The 18,497-nt window shown below is 41.4% G+C and overlaps 1 protein-coding gene across 1 annotated transcript; it reads left to right on the top strand.

Annotated features, from left to right (window-relative positions):
• The first annotated feature begins 1,064 nt into the window (after positions 1 to 1,064).
• fjx1 (four-jointed box kinase 1) lies at positions 1,065 to 3,604 on the top strand. Its single transcript, XM_049723290.2, has one exon. The coding sequence runs from the start codon at positions 1,443 to 1,445 to the stop codon at positions 2,673 to 2,675; it is 1,233 nt and encodes a 410-aa protein (XP_049579247.1). The 5' UTR covers positions 1,065 to 1,442; the 3' UTR covers positions 2,676 to 3,604.
• The last annotated feature ends 14,893 nt before the right edge of the window (positions 3,605 to 18,497 follow it).

Genomic DNA, 18,497 nt, shown 5'->3' with positions numbered 1-18,497 from the left:
AATTAGCCATCTTTTTCCTTGAGGTATTTCAGTGGAAGGCCTGGTACTCTGGAAACACTAACCTAGAGGTGGCATTCATGCAAAGCCAGGGACGATATTTCCGGAGGGCTGCATTGGATCTCAGCATCAATAAAATCTTGATTCGGCAAATGCTTCGGAGTATGATAAAGCCTTTTCTCATGCTACCTTCCAGGTTATTCAAAGGGCTTCAAACACAAGATTATAATGTTCAACAACCTGAAGTCACTACGAACCTATTATTTGGTGCCAGGCTGCAATTTTGTAATGCTGGTTTAGTGTCACTTGGCGAGGGATGGGCAAGGGAATGACAGGCTTAAACTGCCAAGCCTAAGCTGTTAAATGTTGATGGCCTCACGACTGTCCAACTGATACCTAAAATGACAGAAAATGGAAGTGTGTAGTGGTGACTTCTGGGACACACTGAGAGTAAATTTCTTTTTATTTTGCACTGAAGTACATTGAGAGCCTGAACTTTTTTTTTTTTTTTTTTACAAATATTGTTGAACTAAAAGCCTTTTTTTATACAACTACTTGTATTTTTACATAAGTAAAAATACATTGGTTACTTTTGCTTCCCTGGTGTGTCAAGTGAAGTGAAGTGAAGTGAAGTGAAGTGAAGTGAAGTGAAGTGAAGTGAAGTGAAGTGAAGTCAAGTCAAGTCAAGTCAAGTCAAGTCAAGTCAAGTCAAGTCAAGTCAAGTCAAGTCAAGTCAAGTCAAGTCAAGTCAAGTCAAGTCAAGTCAAGTCAAAGTCAAAGTCAAGTCAAGTTATATAGCCCTAAATCTCAAGCAGTCTCAAAGGGCTTCACATATACAAAAGAAATTGACGATTAGTCTCTGGTGTGGAATAGCCGGACTTTAGGTTAAGGAGATGAGTCATTCTGAAAACTCTTTTGCTGTTTTAAAATGAGAAGAATATGCATGACCCAAAATATAGAAAAGGGATCCCATCCACTACCACGCAAACAGAGCGCAGAGCGCATGGTGCACTTGCTCCGCTCCTCCCTGCGCCCTCCTCCGCACGAACCTCCCATCAACCCGACAACGGAGTCACGTGATTCACCACCGAGCTTTTCAACAAGCCCACACCGCCACAAATCAAACTCAGCCAACACCAGTTTGCAGAGAGAGAGAGCGAGAGAGATAGGGAGACGAGCAAGTGAGAGGATGAGAAGCAGTGAGGCGTCCAGAGCCACTCCATCACCGAAGAGAAACGATGACGAGGGTTCAGTAGAGGACAGATCCAAAATGTCTCCGCGGCGAGGAGGCTTTTGATAAGCATCTGAGATGAGCGGCACGCCGCTTTGGAGTCTCGTTCTCAAGCTGTCCGCTTGCCATTGGGCTCGAGGAGCGCACACGCTTTCGGGCGCCTCAGCTCAGCCGCAGCTTGAATAGAAGTGGATCTTTTGTTGTGCCCTTCGCCATGAGGGTTCTGACATCCAACTTGTTCGCGCTGCTCTTCCTGGGTGCATTCGCGGGGGTTTTCTACGTGTGGAGCTCGCTCGAGGACCGCTTGGAGCGACACAAACGAGGCTTTGCAGTGCCGGGCGTCGGGTCGTTCTTCCCCAAACTCCCCGTGGATCTTTCCGCTAAAACTTTCCGCACTCTGCTTGCTGTCCCAGCAGCACAAAAAATCCAACTCAAGGCTCACAACGAGACCTCAGTAATTCGCCAAGACCACGTGAATGGGAATTCACGGGGAGGGTCAGACAAATTGGACCCCCCCGTGGAGGATGGCATATTTTGGAGCGCCTGGCTGGAAGATCTACTGCCGGTGGGATTCACAGAAGGATACGCCAGGGCTTGGCGAGACAGGGCGAGGGCAGCACGGGTCGTGAAGCTGGAGCCAGGATGCGGCAGGATATCTAATCAGCTCGCCACTTTCGCGGATGGCTCCAAAGCGTGTGTGCGCTACGGGATCAACGCGGATCAGGTGCAAGGTGAAACTTTGACCTATTACCTTGCTTGCTTGCTGGGCATCACCAACGTGCCCCCTCTGGTGCTATCCCAGCTGAACACCTTCAGTGAACAATGGGGGATGGTGAGAACGCACCTAGGTGAACTACAATGGAGCGACCACGCCGTAGTTTCTCTCACTGAGTGGGTTTACAACCTGAGCGGGGTGGTCACACCTGCTCCGCTACGCCAGGAGAGCAGCGGGCTGCACCCCGAGCTTCTAAACAAGACAACGGAGGAGCTCGTAGATCTCATGCAGTGGAGCGACCTGATCATATTTGACTACATGACGGCCAACTTTGACCGGCTGGTGAGCAACCTTTTCAGCCTGCAATGGGACGCGCACGTCATGGAAAGGGACACCAACAATCTCCTGAAAACGCCCCGCGGAGACCTGGTTTTTATAGACAACGAAGCCGGGTTAGTGCACGGCTTCCGGGTGTTAAACATGTGGGAGCAATATCACCAGACTGTGCTGGGCTCCGTGTGCGTGTTCAGGAAGAGGACCGCGCAGCGCGTGGCCGAGCTCCACCAGCGCAGAGATGCCAGGACAAGGCTGCTGGAGCTCTATAGAGACAGCGAGCCATTGTCAGCCAAAATGGGTTTCCTTTCAGACGAGCACGCCGCTGTCCTCCAGGACAGGATAGACAGAGTATACAAACACATTCTAGACTGCAAAGAGAAGTACGGCCAGCTATGAGCATCCACGATGGCCCAAAGATGCAAAACAGACAGTTTTGTCTGGAATATGCAACTGAACTACCTCTTATGGATCAAATATGACGCCTACTTTATCACTATTTGTGCCAGCTTAATCCCTGCTGATTTATCTCACACTATGAATCGCGCTTTGTACACTCTCTTGATTAGGATAACGTGAAGATTATAACAGTGACTGCATGGGGTAACATATAGCCCCTCATGCTCTATGTGTGTTTGGATTATTGCCGTATGGTCTTTAATCCAGATCAAATAAACTCCCGAGCCTTACTGTTTACAATTCAATATTTCATACTTTATTTCTGTTAACATCTGGTCGCTTTTATAGAAAATCTTTTTGCACAGTCAGCTGCCGTACAGGAAGCTGGCACTTGTATTTTTCTTTTTATTCAGCCTTAAAAGTGTAGTATTGTACATGTTGTAAATATTGCTCACCAACTTGTATTAGCAAGTCAGAGGTCCACTAATTTAATGTGCATTGTAACATTCCCAAATACCTTGCCCCACCCCCTCCTTTTAAATATACTCTAATTTATGTTAAAACAATGTGTGCCGTTTAACCGTTATTGTGGTCTGTCAAACATTTAGCAGCCTGCAAGCCGCTATGCCGATCATTACAGTGCTTTCATTGGGGTGGATAAATGCGTGATACTGGCATGAATGTTCCCTCTGAGCCGTCCTGTCAGCCAAAGGCACGCTACCACGGGAAAATGCTAATCCTTTATAATCTTACCAGGAATTATGAAGGAGGAGACAAGTGACATCATTTGATGCATTTTCAAAAGGATTTGCTGTTTCCTAACTAAATTGAAATTAGTTTTCATCTCTTCTTCCACGCCGATCAAATGGCTTCATCAAATAGCTTCGTCTGTTCAGTTAAAGAGTAAAAAACATCTCCTTGAGAGACTATACTGTGCCGAGAGGATAATTAATTAATGCTTTTTCTCTCCGAGGAGGGCTTTCTTTATCATTTTTCAAAGATTGAATTTGAACTGTGGAATGTGTTCAAAGCACGAGTGCACGGGTTTTTATTTGACCGTTTTAAAAGAGCTCTTTCTTTATTAGTTCCATAACAGATTGGACTTCTCTGATCTTTCGAGCAAAAACCAACGATATATGTTTGGAAAGTCCTATTTTCAGCTGCTTGCTCTTCTGCAGCTGGTTTCTTTTACTACTTCTGTATATTCAGCCAACTCACTCCACGGCGCATCACTATTTGCGCATCTTGCGGCATGATAAGTTTTGCGTGCATTATTTCAAACGGTGGCTCCTTATCCGTTTATCAATGGTTGACGCACGTGCAAGTGATTTTATGGTTTTGCCTGGTGGGTCACAATGGCAGTGATGTAGTGTACAAGGTTAAACGGGTATAACAATTTCATCCAGTGCAACCACTTGCTTCAGCCGCTTAGTAGATCAATATATGCTCAAAGTGTGGAGAAAGGAGGTCATGGTAATGGGTTGGTAAATATGTCGACTTGAATTTCACTGGGGGGGGGGGGGGGGGGGGGGGGGCAAGTATTACGTGTACTGTGCATACAGCTGGGCACCATCTAAGCTTGCCTGTTCATGCGGAAAGAGATTTACGACGGGTTGCAGACACCAGGGATTAAACAATGTTGAACTGTGGTCTGCATGTGTAAACCAGACTCACGAGTCCCCTGCTTTTTCTGCCTTTCACGATTTGCCTCACATTTTGTCTTTTGAGCTTTTAATCAATTGTTCACAATACTTTACCTATTTGGTAGCAAAAACAACTAATGAGCTAAATTTTTGCAATTTTTTTTTTTAAATTTAGCCTATTTGTAAATCACACATCGCCCCCAGTTTTTACGCCCGATTTATTCTCTGCCTGCGACACTGCAATGAATGAAACTTTTCCTATAGCTCATGGCACAAAAGCAGTATGTGGGACTTAATTACACCCTTAGTGTGCTGTGGGTCTCCTCACATGTGGTACTTTTGTGTGTGCATGGGTGTGTGTTTGTGTACATGTACAAAGAGTCGCCAGCTCAGACAGTCATGCATCCTGAAGCCAGCAGCTGGCCTCAGCACAGATCTGCAGGTACTTCAAGTGATCTTCCACTTATTTGTGCTCATTGCAAACATTCCAGAGGAGCAGAGGGAGGATCATCTCCATGGACACGCACACACAGTAATTTCTCCAGCAGGAAAATGAAACGGGAACCAGCTGTGTACACAGGCTGTCTTTAATGTTGAAGGTTTGAACCCTGATCGCTTTTCTTCTCACTTATATGAATCCCACGAGAATACGATTGATTCGGATAGTAATTTTCAGAGCACCGATTTTTTTACATAATATTTTAGATTAAAAAATAAAAAGGTAAAATAATATGTAGGTGCTTTGCCATTAAATGACTAACGGAGCAACCCCTCCTTTCCCAGTGGGCTCGCCATGTGTGTGGATGGACATAACTGGCATTCTTTCAAGGCTACATAGTGCAGGGGACTTCCTGCGCATGGCTGAATGATTTCATTATAAAACACAGCACATCGGGAGGAGAGTCACTTAGTCACAGTTGAATGGATACCGTCCATAAAGGGTCAATCGTGGGGGGGCTGGTGCACCGACTCGAGGGGCTCTCACATTGTGGGACGGACATCCAGGCGCTGGTGCGCTGGGAGAGCTGGCACAAAGCCTGACTGTGTTCAAACCAGGGCTACAAACATAAGGTCAGGACCTTTAGGTTTTGTTCTTCAAGAAAGACAAGTTGGAGTCAGACAAGTGAACAACACATTCCTCTGCTAAACAACATAAAAGTACATCTGAATTCCAAATACTTGAATTATTCTAGTTATTTTATAAATGCAGAAAATTCTGCTCGACATTTCATTACATCTTGGAAGTTTAAGAATGAGTATGAATGTTTTTTCTATGTATGCCCTGCGATCGGCTGGCGGCCAATTCAGAAGGCCTCCTGCCCAAAGACAGCCGGGATAGGTTCCAACATGCCCGCGAGCTCGAGAAGATGAGCGATTCAGAAAATGGGAAGCTTAAGAATCATCTTAAAGCAGGACACACTCAAATGTATTCATCTAACGCTTGAGCAGTTTAGTTTTGCATTTTCTGATCATTAAAGAATGCTGCGTGTCAGAGCAAACACAAAAACAGGTGTTGTCCAATCTTTAAGTGATGAAAGGAAAACAAGGAAAACATTGCTCCCTACTTATCCTTCTCGCATCAATTTGTTATCACGGTTGAATAGGCCTCAACTTTATTGCTTTGTTGTAAATTTGACAAACCGCTGATAACAGTTACTTTGATATTTCTACTCATATTGTATCCTGCAATGTGTACAAGTAGGCAAATATCCCTGTCCTGTAATCACAATAAAATCTGTTATAACCTCATTTGAGGTTGTCTCTTTTTTCCCTTCATAAGATTTACTTCATGGTAGTCTTTGCACAAAATAAATCTAGATTAATTTCAATTACATCTTATTTGTTATGCTTCACCCTTAAAAATCTGTCTCCAAAATGTCCTGCAGAGTTTGAATTTTAATTTAAACATTAACACTCCTTCACACAAAGAAAATAGTGTCACATTATTTAATATTTTTTTACATACAGTAAATGCCCTGATATGAAAAATTCTTTACTGAATAAATTGGATTTATTTTCACAATTATGAGAGTATCCCAAAAACCCTTTCAATGTGGCACTTAAAGATAACAATGAGTTGTGCTATGAAGGAGACATGAATTGTTTTCACCTTTGAAAACAGATCCCAGGTATCCTTATTGAAGGCCTTTGACATTCTGGGGTGTAAATAAACAAAGAATAAATAACCACGGCACACTTGAGATCCACTTGCATCGCTCTTGAAATTGGTTGGGGATATAGAGGCTGAGACTAAGCACACTACTGTAGTGCCAATGCAGAGTAGGCTACACATTATGTTACCATGACCAGGTCAGTCCTTGATACAAAGCACCCCAGAGTCTGAATAGATAGATAAGTGAGCCCGCGTAAAGACATATTTTTAACTCATAGACTTCATCACTAACATACTCTTGTCTATCAGTGTGCAGATCTGTACATGTGATGACCACATCACCAAACATAAAGCTGCACATTTACAGCTTGGCAGGTTCTATCCGCTAATCCTAACCCCAAACCCCTTACCCGCTGAACAGATGCATATGTGCCAGTTATTAGATGCTAATGCAAATAATGTTTTTAGCTTCAGATAATTAGTGCTAACGCTGCAGCTCTGCTGACCGACCTATGTGCTTCTTTTAGTCCTTGAAAATGGCTGAGCTTTGCCCACCCTAGCTGCCAGAAACTTAGTGTGAGGGCAGCATTGTCTAAATTAGGCACACTGTTACACTGCAATATGGCAACATTCACCACAACTCACTCACAATTTTTTTTTTTTAATATCAAAGACATTTACATGTAATTTCACACCTAGTGGGTGCAACAACTACCACAAAAAAAAAGAATGTTACCGAATAATAGATAGTCGATATTGTTGTTTAGTATTTCTTTGTTTTATTCACAGATTGTGAAATCAGTTTCTTAGAATACTTATTTCACAGCAGTCAGTTTTTCTCTTCATAACCTGTGATTGACATGCTCAGCTGTTGGTATTTCCATGTTATGCTGCCTTGCTGTATCAAGGGTGCCACTTTCTAGAGCATACTCATTTGCATTAGGTTCATCTCTATGCAAATGAGAATTAGTGTGCTTATGGAAATGACTCGTAAGTTTTCCTTTTCACTGTAGTTTTTCTAACACATTGCACTTAAAAATTTATGCAAAGACCTGCACCTGCCCATTTCTGAATGAACATGATTAAGTAATTTAGCAAATATGAATACTGTTCCGGAGGCGTGTCCAAACTCGGTCCTCGGGGACCATTGTCCTGCCTGATTTCTCCTTGCCTCAACACACCTGATTCAAACGTCCATGGTCGTCATTGTCAAGGTTCTTGTCCTGCTTGTACCAAATTCTGAATATGGTCTAAATATGGGACATTGGAGGTGCACTAACCAGCTAGTGGATTAATGGGCACTCCAAAGGAGAGAGAAAAAGCAGTTAGAGGCACTAAATTAGAATCAGGCACTGAGACTTGCAGTATAAATTGGCCTTAAAGTGCTTATTTTCAGGTTTTGTGATTTGCTCAGTTTGCTGCGACAAAGTCATACAAGCTTTGTGCCAAACATGCCTGAAGTGCAGGGAGGATCAATACACAGAAGGGCAAGAGGACTTGTGATGACACAATTCTTCGACCCTGCTGAAAAAGCACATTCCTCCGGGCTGACTTGATCCCTTGCTGCTTCCCTTGCTCGGCTGCTTTCCGAGTGTAACCTATCCAAGGTGGTGCTCTTGAATTATAGTATCTATTGACACTGCAAGAACTCTGTAATTTGGTCATTTCTATGTAAATTGTGTGTTTGTGACACCATCATAATCTGTACTACTGCACAGGCAGTGCAGCTTTCCATAATCCACAATGTTGTACTTCCACGCAGGAATGAGTGAAGCAGTGGGAAGGTGTCGGAAGAGTCAATCAGTTAAGTAGATAGTTGACAAAGAGTCTAGTGAGAGAAGCAGAGGGCACTCGAGCATGCAGGGATGAGGAGAGGCATTTAAGGTAACTATTTTGGGTTGGATCCAGGTGCGAGCCTCTCTCCCTCAGTATCAGTGGGATACGGCAACAGCTCACCAGAGGCAGACAAAAGTGGGTTTATGGCTTCATTGTCATTTGAATAGGATTTGACATGACCTTCTGATGGTGAGATGAGACCACCAAGTGCAGCATGTACAAGACTGGGGGCAATCTGTCATAATTGTGGCACGATAATACAAATATATGCTGATGTGAGTTGATGGATAGTCGGCTTTGGCTTGAGTGCAAAATGAGACCATCAACCAGAGCGGCTATAGCCAACAAATCTACAAACAGAGGCGCTTTGTTTCTAAAGGTCAACAAGTTGGCAAGAAAATCCTAGAAGTGATTCATTACCTCAGTAACTATCAAGGTTATAATGTCCCTTTGAAAATGATGGTCCCATTTTGAGTCAGAGAAAATAAAACACTGGGTGTTGTCTCCGTCACCATCCTACAACTTTGAGCATTCTTTTTTTTAAAGCTTTGCATCGTGTCCTTGGTATCTCAGGCAGTTCCAACTCTCACTCCTCCTTTCCACTTGTGGCACAACATAAAACAAATTGGTGACAGTCAAAATACCAAAGTCAAGACTTCAAAGCAAGTTCACAGAGCAATGACCAACATCACAAAAGTGCAATCCTATTCTCTCATGTGCTCTGGCAATGTGTAGAGCCTGGGGCAAGATTTTAAAATAGTCGGCCGAGGCCGAGGGATGAGAACATATCCCGAGTATAACACTTTTGAACGTACCGCCACACGGCAAGAGCAACACATCACACACAAAGGGATTTGATTTATGAATAATTCCCACGTCAGATGGGAAATCTTGCAAAACCTCCCGAGATTAAACGTGACTTCGGAGTAAACAAACATAATGAACACGGAAAACGACAGTTTCTGATTTGTTTTGAGCAGAAAAGACACGTTTTGGTGTGCCATGACTTTTGCACCGCATCATCGTCCTTCTGAGCGGCCGAGATTGGGATCGACCTACGATTGTCGGTAGGCGAGATTCAAGGCTAAAATTGGACTGATAATCGTGCGGTATTAACTTGGTTTAAGATCACACTTTTATCAGAATTTTAAATCTTTGAGATACGAGTCATAAATATTTTTATTATTTTGCTTTGACCTGCAAAAACAAACATGAGATACAATGTGTATGCTACAGTGAACTCAACTCAATTTACTTCAGAATAAGCTGCAGTTTGGCTGAATGGAGGAAAAAAAAGAGGCTTCAAGCTGTTCAGTGCTGCTCGTATTTGAAGGTCATTGTCAAACTAAACCTAAAAAAGAAAATTAAATGTTGTGTCAAAAAATGGGATTACTAAAGCCTTCGATGTGACAGTCGTAAATACTTTAAAGGTGGAGTGTGCCATTTTCAAGCTCCCAGCCAGTTTCGAATGTAGTTTGGGGATAGATGATCCAAGTTTTTGGGAGTTATGTATATGGTCCTCAAAAAAAGTAAATTCGTATCTCAAGGAACCATTGTATGATCCAAAGTTATGGTCTATCACTAGTTTTGTTGATTTTATGACCTTTTTCAGTCAGTCATTTTGAAGAATAAAAAAATATCATAGCCAATTTCTGCATCTTGAAACAATACATTACATTTAGTAAGATTCATTTTAGATGTGCAAATACAGGAATATTTCAGGCGTTTGACATCTTAGTGGGAAGCAGGTAAGATACAGTATTTACTTTTTATTGTTTTTCTGTGTTGCCCATTGTTGAAATTTCATAGACCTGAATTTGTAGTTGTATCCCGAGTTTGACCTTCATTTTATACCACGCCTATGAATTCCCAAGTAATGTGATAGAACCACCAAAGAGTCTCACAAAGAGTGATTCTCCTTGTCCCACAGCTAGCAGAACAACAGAGCACTTCTTAATTTTATTGGAGAGGTCATGGCAGTAGTCATGTGGTTGGAGACACACTTGGTCCTTTGTGAAGTCTTTTTTCCATACACAGTACTGTAGTCTTTTGACTTCCCCCACTTGTCGAGTGAAGCACATAGCTGTTGTCACACGCTTTACTGACTTGTCTCAAAAAGGAAGTTGCCCAGACAGACCCAGTTATTACAACACACCTGCAGGGCAAGTCTAGCGTTTTTCCGCAACTCACTGTAGCACTACCTTAAACAAAAGAAAACCAGAGCAAGCATAGTGACACATTTCCGAACCTAAATCCTGGAATATCCTCCCAGTAACACAGAGAATAAATCTGGATCTATTACCACTGTGTCCCTTCATGATTTAATGATCTTATTATTGTTATTATTATATTTGCTTACATCTATTGGTTCTGTGTAGAAATATTTACGATACATTGTAAAAACATCATTTGAATGGAGGTAGGTAAACTTTTGAGCAAACTCCAAAGACAGCTACAAAAGCAGTTTTGTTGGAAGACATGTTTATTTAGTTTATCATTCCCAAAGTGGTTTCTTCAACATAGGCAATCTTTTTTGGGGGGCTGCTGTCATTTGTTTAATCTTATTTCAATTTGAAACTGATTTGTATCATGTCATTTATCTTTAAAAGGCGATGAGAGAGTTTTATTGAACACCTGGGGGTTTGAAAAACAGTATGTCACTCTAAATGGCAAAATTCATGGCCATCCAGTAGGAAATGAAAAACTACATTTAGTGACTGTGAGACTTTGCGTGCGTGTGTGCGTGCGTGTGAAATTATAGCATTGACAAATAACTCTGATGGGCACTTCACTTTTCATTTAATAACATAGAGCTTGTCATCTGCATGGCTTCATTCCAGGCATTTTTATTAAGAAATGCTGTGTGTATTGAATGTCTTTTATGTGAATGTTTGGGATACAATATAATTACATCAATTAATTAAGCAAATCAGGTGCTGGCAGAGACACATTCTTGACTTTTAATTATTCAGTGCAGACATGGTTCGACATTCCTTAAACCAGCTGGTGGAATTCCTCCCTTCTCCCAGCATGACTGTGATCTCGATGTCATGCTTAAATTCATTTGGTGTAGAAGCAAAAGAGAGATCTGGCAGCCAGCTTGAATCTGTTCAACTTTGTTCTTTTTTTTCCCCCCTTCTTTCTAAAATCTGAAGGAAACACAGCTGTTTGCTGAGCGCTCTGAGGTGGGGGGGACTCAGCAAAGAAAAGAATAAGGTAAGGAAGAACAGGGCAGAACGTGGAGAAGCAGAAGACAGAAAAAGAAAAACTATTTAACCGAAGTATATCTAAATACCGTATTTTCCGCACTATAAGGCGCACCTAAAAACCTCAAATTTTCCCAAAAGCCGACAGTGCGCCTTATAATCAGGTGCGCCTTATATATGGACCAATATTGAACCACTACAGCAGGCATGTCCAAAGTCCGGCCCGCGGGCCAAATGTATATATCTTACATATGGACAAAGTTTTAAAATGGGCCATTCATTGAAGGTGCGCCTTATAATCCGGTGCACCTTATATAAGGAGAAAGTTTTAAAATGGGCCATTCATTGAAGGTGCACCTTATAGTGCGGAAAATAAGGTACAGCAGACTATCTCCATTAGGGTAAGGACTTTTTTTGGGGGGGGGGGGAGTCTAGTAGGGGCTCCATGTGAGAACACCTAGATAAACTCTATTGTAATTGTATAAAATAAAACAATATGTAGGGACTTTACCTGCTTTGAAGAACAGCATTTTATGGTCACAAATAGACACATCATCAACACGATCAACTGTCACGCTCAACATGCATGCAACACACGAAAGAAAACCGTAGCCGCGAATGTGTCCCTCATTGACAGGTAGACAAACACACCATGCTGCAACTATCGAGACACGGTGTGTTGATCATGTTCTGCAAAACTGCCAGAGTCAGGTCAGACACTGACCCCAGCCATGTTGTGTTTTTATAACCCCCCCAGGCTTTAAAAACAAACTCCCTCCCTTAAATTCTCTGCACTATTTGTTCCATATGTTGTTGAAACTTGGCCAGCGAACATGAATCACAAGACCAGTCTTGTAATCTATGGTTTCACTTTTAATTAGGAGTTCCGAGATAGTTAACCCCGGACTAATCCATCTGGTTAGCTGGATGTCATCATGTTGCTTTTTATAGATTTAAGGATGCCCAGCAACACCTCTTAGTATACCACTAGTGCTGGACCCCTTTATGCATTCCAGGTGTTCCCATAATTCACAAGCACCAAATACCATAAGGACATTCCTGAACTTCTGAGGCAAACCAGCAGATGAAAGTGTAGATTGATGGCCTGCCAATGGAGTTTGTAAGCGGGAGGGGGGTTGCAGCATGGGTGAGAAAGAGTAAAAGGACACTTCAAAGTACAGGAAGTGGTGCTGTTGTTCTCTGCAAAGCTCCCTCATAGAAATATTCACAATTCTTTTATGCTCTGTGCTTTTGACAGCTGCAGTGCACACATTCAATATGGGTTTGATTTCATTTTTTTAATGCACCATGACAAGAGCATCAGGCAGCCCCATTTAAGATGTCTATCTTCCTCTAACACACATAATTAATAAAGACAAGGTTTGGATTTTCATTCTCATGATTTCAAAGGTGACCCTTTGTGGATTGCCTCCAATTTTCTTTTATCGCACCTAGATACAATATTTCCGCCACTTTAAAATGCCATCTGCTTCTTGAGCTAGCTGGTGACTTTGCATGTAAAATCCAAGGTCATATAGAAATGTGTATCTAGCTATATTTGTGCATGTGTGAATAGATTTGTATTTTCACGTGTGCTCAACTTGCTTGTTTTCTATTGCTGGGGCTCTTGGTCACTGACATTGATGGCTGTGCAGAGCGGTGTTTTTTTTTTTTTAGGTCTGCCTCTGTAAGATTTAGTACATGTTAGTGTGACAAAAACTACAAATTTCAAGGCATTTTGCTCAACAATGCCAGATAGTGCAAAAGCAAAACAGCAAGCACAAATAGTATGGACATGAACACCTTGCATGTTTTTCAGCTCTGTCAAGCATTTCTCCCTGAACGTAAAGATGCGTGATGAATACCAAAATAAACACGGTAAGACTTCAGTTTTCCTTTACTTCCCCATTGGTTGTTATCATTAAAAGAACTATTCCTGTTCCAATTCTGGGTTATTTTCAGGAACTAGGGTGTTCCAAAAGGCATTGTTTGATCATTTTCACAGCTGTCACTGAGGTTTAGCCTGCCAACTTGGCTAGTCAGTCATGAAAGCAAAATGTGCACCTGCAACATTGAGTTTTAAAGGTAGTAACTTATGTTACAAAGTAAGTTGTAATAAAACATACATTAATTATATTACTTTTAGCATATCATATATATTTTGCAATCTATTCATGGCTCATGGTGAAGCCTTGCTAGAACTGTTTTTGTTGGTTCTTCTTTAAATTTGTCACCTTTGTTGGCAGTCATTGCAATGAGCGAGCAAAAGTGCAAACACCCAATTCTGGACCTGTATGCTTGCCTCCACGTGAGACAGAAAGGGTATAAATAGAGGCGGCCCACACATATCATTGTGCCAGACAGAATGTGGCATCTGCTGTGCAAAGTGTTTGAGAACCTCCGAGGGCTTCTCCATTGCTCTCCCCTCCCCCCTCGCACCTTTCATTGCTCCCAGTGATCCCTCTCCTCTTCTCCCCTTCCCCCCGTGTGTCTCGTTTTCTTTCCCTAGTATTTCCCTTTCTCATTCCATTCCTCTGTCTCCTTCTAATTGCCCCTTTGCCCTCCCCCTTCGCACTTAGTGCACATCTGTTGCCGTGCTGAGTGTTGTTGAAGGGACCCAATTTTTTTTTTTTTTTGAGGCAACCAGATCTTATTTCAAAACATACAGTGAGAACCCGGGAAGGATGAAAGACAAGTAGGAATGAAGGGAAAGAGGTGAGAGGGGGGTGAAAGTATGATATTGGTCTCTCCTCCAATGTGATTGAAATCCTGATTCCATATTTACATTTGTTAACAAATTCTTCCTCAGGGAGCTACACATGCATGCAAATACAAGTTAATCCTTTAGGATTAAGCGATGTATTTGCAAGGCAATTTGGAAAAGGATTGCAACTGTGTGAGAGATAAAAGCAGTCATTGTGATTCTCTGCAGGTTAGTCCTCAACCAAAGCCCATGCTAATGATTTAGCCTTCTAATTCTCCGCTCTCGCTTATCCTGCGCAAAGTCAGTTTAACCTTTCTCTTCCTATTTTGCCTTGCAATACTTCACACAGTCACATGACCTATTGCATTTATACAGTGGAGCTAGACATGGGAATGGCATCGAATGGACCCCATTTGCTGCATACAGCCAACCACTGTACTTAGCTTTTGTTTTATTTCCCAGAAGCACACAATTTAATCTCATAATCTGCTTTCACTGTGACTAGTCTTGAATTCATTCACAGGATGGGGACAAAGAGTGGCAGACTGTAAGGCATATACACAAACACACATCGAATCACAATGCCAGCCAAATTAATGAGCATCTGAGCAGCCATTAGATTTTTTAATAATTCCTCCTTCACATGTTCTTCACCTCCCCTTTCCTTTCCACTCTATGCTTTTCATAGCTCCACCCACCTGCTTTGACAGGTAATTTTCCGTTAATGTTTGCTGACACAGCACAGTGCTCGCCCTCTGGCAGGCCAATCATTGCTTTTATCGTTGACAGTGGCGATTCACAGTAGGATAGAGCGTGAGAGGGAGGGGCTGCAGGAAGATGGCAGCCTGTCCAACTGTCAATCGGAGAAACGCCGCAGGTCGTCTTTTCATCCTTTTGTTTGCTTGCAGACTACTTTCTCATCTGTGAAGATGAAATTCTATCTCCAGCCTTTCACTCTGTGTCTTCCTGACTACTCCACCCAACCCTTTTACAATACCTGTTCTCTCCTTATTCCTTTTTAAAAATGTTTTCCCGTTTTCATTCTCTTTTTCATTTTCACCTGTGTTCTCTCCGCCATGTGATGATATCAACAAAAAATACTCCAAAGATTTGCCTTTTTTGTTGGGAAAGGTATCTTTAGTGAAGACTGAGTAAATGCGACCCACATTTAAAGGACCAGTATCATGCTGAGTCAATTTTTTGGAGCTACTAGGTACTAGCCATGTTAAAATGTTATTTCCTCATCAAAACCACCCCAAAGTGGTGTTTTCCTCCATCCACTCATCATGGAGCATTCCTGCTCATTCCACCTCACTAAAGAAAAAGAACAAAAAACAAACTCATTTTACTCAAGGGTTCAATAGCAGCAGACATGAGTTTTTATCCTATGAACATTTCAAATCCACACCAGTGCCAGGATGTGAAACATCAGGGAGCACACAAGAATATTGACCACATTTAGGGGGCTGCTGAGAGGGATCACACCGAATGTCATTACTATAAAACACAAATGACCTGCCAAGTATCTTCTGCCATCCATAATGGCTGGACAGTCCAGCTGTGCCAGAGTGTGCAAAAAACTGAGGTTGTGGTTGTTTTGCATGAAACGTCATTTTTTATGTTAACATGATTATACTTATACCTATTTATTTATACAAGAGGTGGTTTGAATGTTTGCTATATAGTGTTCCATTCATGCATGCATCTGTCCGACTGCCCGCCCATCCGTCAGTCCGCCCGTCCATCCATCCATTCATCCATCCCCCCCATCCATTCATCCATTTTCTGTACTGCTTGCTCATTAGGGTTGCAAGTGATCCGGAGCCTATTTCAGTTAACTTTGGATGAGAGAAAAGGTACACTCTGTACTTGACACATAGATCTTTGCAAGCTAGACAGCGGTGCACAAGTCTCCTTCATGGCATTCCCATCAATTTACTTTCTGTCTTGATGCCAAATACCACAGTACCCCATCTGGACTCCATGTCTCAGTGAGCTCAAAATATTTTGGCACCAGTAGCTTGACTTACACAATATTAGACAGGTGGTCACGATGATCGAAACAAGTAAATTCGACTTGAATTTGATTTTATTTCATCTTAAAGACCACAGATACCCTTTTCCATTTTTAATCACTTCCACTAATCATGTACGGTGATCCCCAGAGACTCAGTTCCTGCCTCTCTTAAGAGAAGACTCAACCATAAAAGCAAAAGAAATCTTCTCGTTGTATATCTCTGCCCTACAATTTGTGGTGATAGAGTTACCCTGATCACAGAGTATGTGGAAGAGGCTGATAGCGAGTTAGGATCAAACAAGGATGCTGCAATCAACGCCAAGACATTGAAGCAGAACAAGAAAAGGTTCAGACCTACAAGTACAACTACAACAAATAAATACTATATCCCCCACTTTGAACGTTAACATTACAAAGGAGGTATTCTCCGCCTCCGCCATTTGCTAAAGTAAGAACGTATGAGGCAACTTTCAGAACATCTTTTCATTTACAGTATAGGTGGAGAGGCAGAATGGCTTTAGAGACGAATCCAGAGAAAGAGAGTAATGAGTTGCTTTGCATGACACACGTCAAAATACCTCAGAGGTATTGACACAGTGGGACAAACGAGAACTAGAGCATGAAGAATTAATTTGAAATGGTTCGTTGAGTTAGACATTAAGATTCCTAGGTCGAACATTTCAATTTTGTTCAGACGCCAAAGCAAAAACATTAACTATGTCCTACAACACTAAAGCAAAGTGTTTCATTGGCAGACACAACATAAATTTCCTTTGATTAAGTTTTAAGAACCATCAAAAGCAAATCATTCGATCGTCTTTGGCATTCCCGCAAACTTTGAGCTATAAAGATTATGTGTGTGTGTATATAGATTTATTTTTGACAGTTGTCGAGTTCATCGTGATAAATATATAAATATATAATATAAAAAATGTGCAAATGTGTTTTTGGTAGACCAATTCTTTGTTAAATTAATATTTTATTGATGAAAGCCTGTTTATGTCTGCTGGTGCCTCTGTTGCTTGTTTGGTGTTTGATGGATTGGACAATTGAAGGTTTTAGAAACAAGACCTGAAAATGTACAATTTACAATGTAACAATTTATTCATTTAACAATCAAGTGTCTAGTAGTAACATTTCACACAGAGAGATGTATATGCTCTTGGGTTGGGTATAGTTATCAAAATACGGTATTTAGCAGCAATGATTCAATATTTTCAAGAAGGTTTCAGCGAATACATTCATATGACTTAAGCATGTCTTATGCCCAGAAATATTTGATTTGATTGCAGCTAAATATATTTTCAGTCACCCACCATAAAAACATGACATGGCGCTATCTGTCTTTGCAAAGCAATTCTCTTTTCTTTGACGAGAACAGCACCATTCTCCTCTTGGAGTGGAGACTCTAATCTTCTTGGAACATTATTTATTGTTGTTTATGGCATGTCATTTAAATCATAGCAAGGGCAACAATTGTGGGCCAAATCCTGCTTGTGTGAAAACCAGCTCAGCAGCCTCTTTAGCACACAACACATAGGACAACTCGAATGCCTCTTCTCTCTGTCAATCTGGACGTTGAATGCTTTTCCTCTGCCTCTTAGGGCTGGTTTATGAAAGGAACAGAAGGCGAAGTGGATATCATACTGGGAAAATTTGCATGATATCATCTTTAAAATACAAATGTTATGCTTTTTCCTTCTCAAGTAACCAATTTATTTCTCATAGCTTTGTACACAGTAATGGCATGGTAAAACCCCATTGTTTCATCACATTTTGCCAAATTTCCAAAAGAACACCCTCATTTTAGATGTCATCATTCTGCTTTGAATTAAGTATATAATCTAGTTTTGCGTATGTTGTTGCAGAGAATTCAGCAGTACTGTGCATCTAACATTTTTAACCTGTTTGTCCTCTTTTTGTACATTGCTTGCCCAAGTGGGACCCCATATAAGAGATGTGCTTTTACTCAATAAAGGTTAGGAAACGCTGCTTTTGAGAGATGTCAAAGTGAAGGCCTGTGAGCTCTCCAACTAGTTATAACGCCCCAAATAAAATAAAAATAAAAAAAGATTAATATAATATGTACCTTTTTCACTTGCTACTAGTACTTGTAAAAAATCAGCACAGTTATTTGAATATGAATAGTTTCATCACTACAGGGAAGCTTAATTTTGTATTCATTACGATGCAGCCATTGGAATAAGCACGTTTAGTGTCACAATATTACTATAATAAAATGATCAAAAATAATGTTCCGCCAAATTCCAATTGATTATTTAGATAGATTTGAACTCACACTA

This window comes from Syngnathus scovelli, chromosome 6, assembly GCF_024217435.2.
Source record: "Syngnathus scovelli strain Florida chromosome 6, RoL_Ssco_1.2, whole genome shotgun sequence".
Taxonomy (NCBI): domain Eukaryota; kingdom Metazoa; phylum Chordata; class Actinopteri; order Syngnathiformes; family Syngnathidae; genus Syngnathus; species Syngnathus scovelli.
Note: the sequence above shows the minus strand (reverse complement) of the source record. Positions and strands in the feature narration are given on the sequence as shown.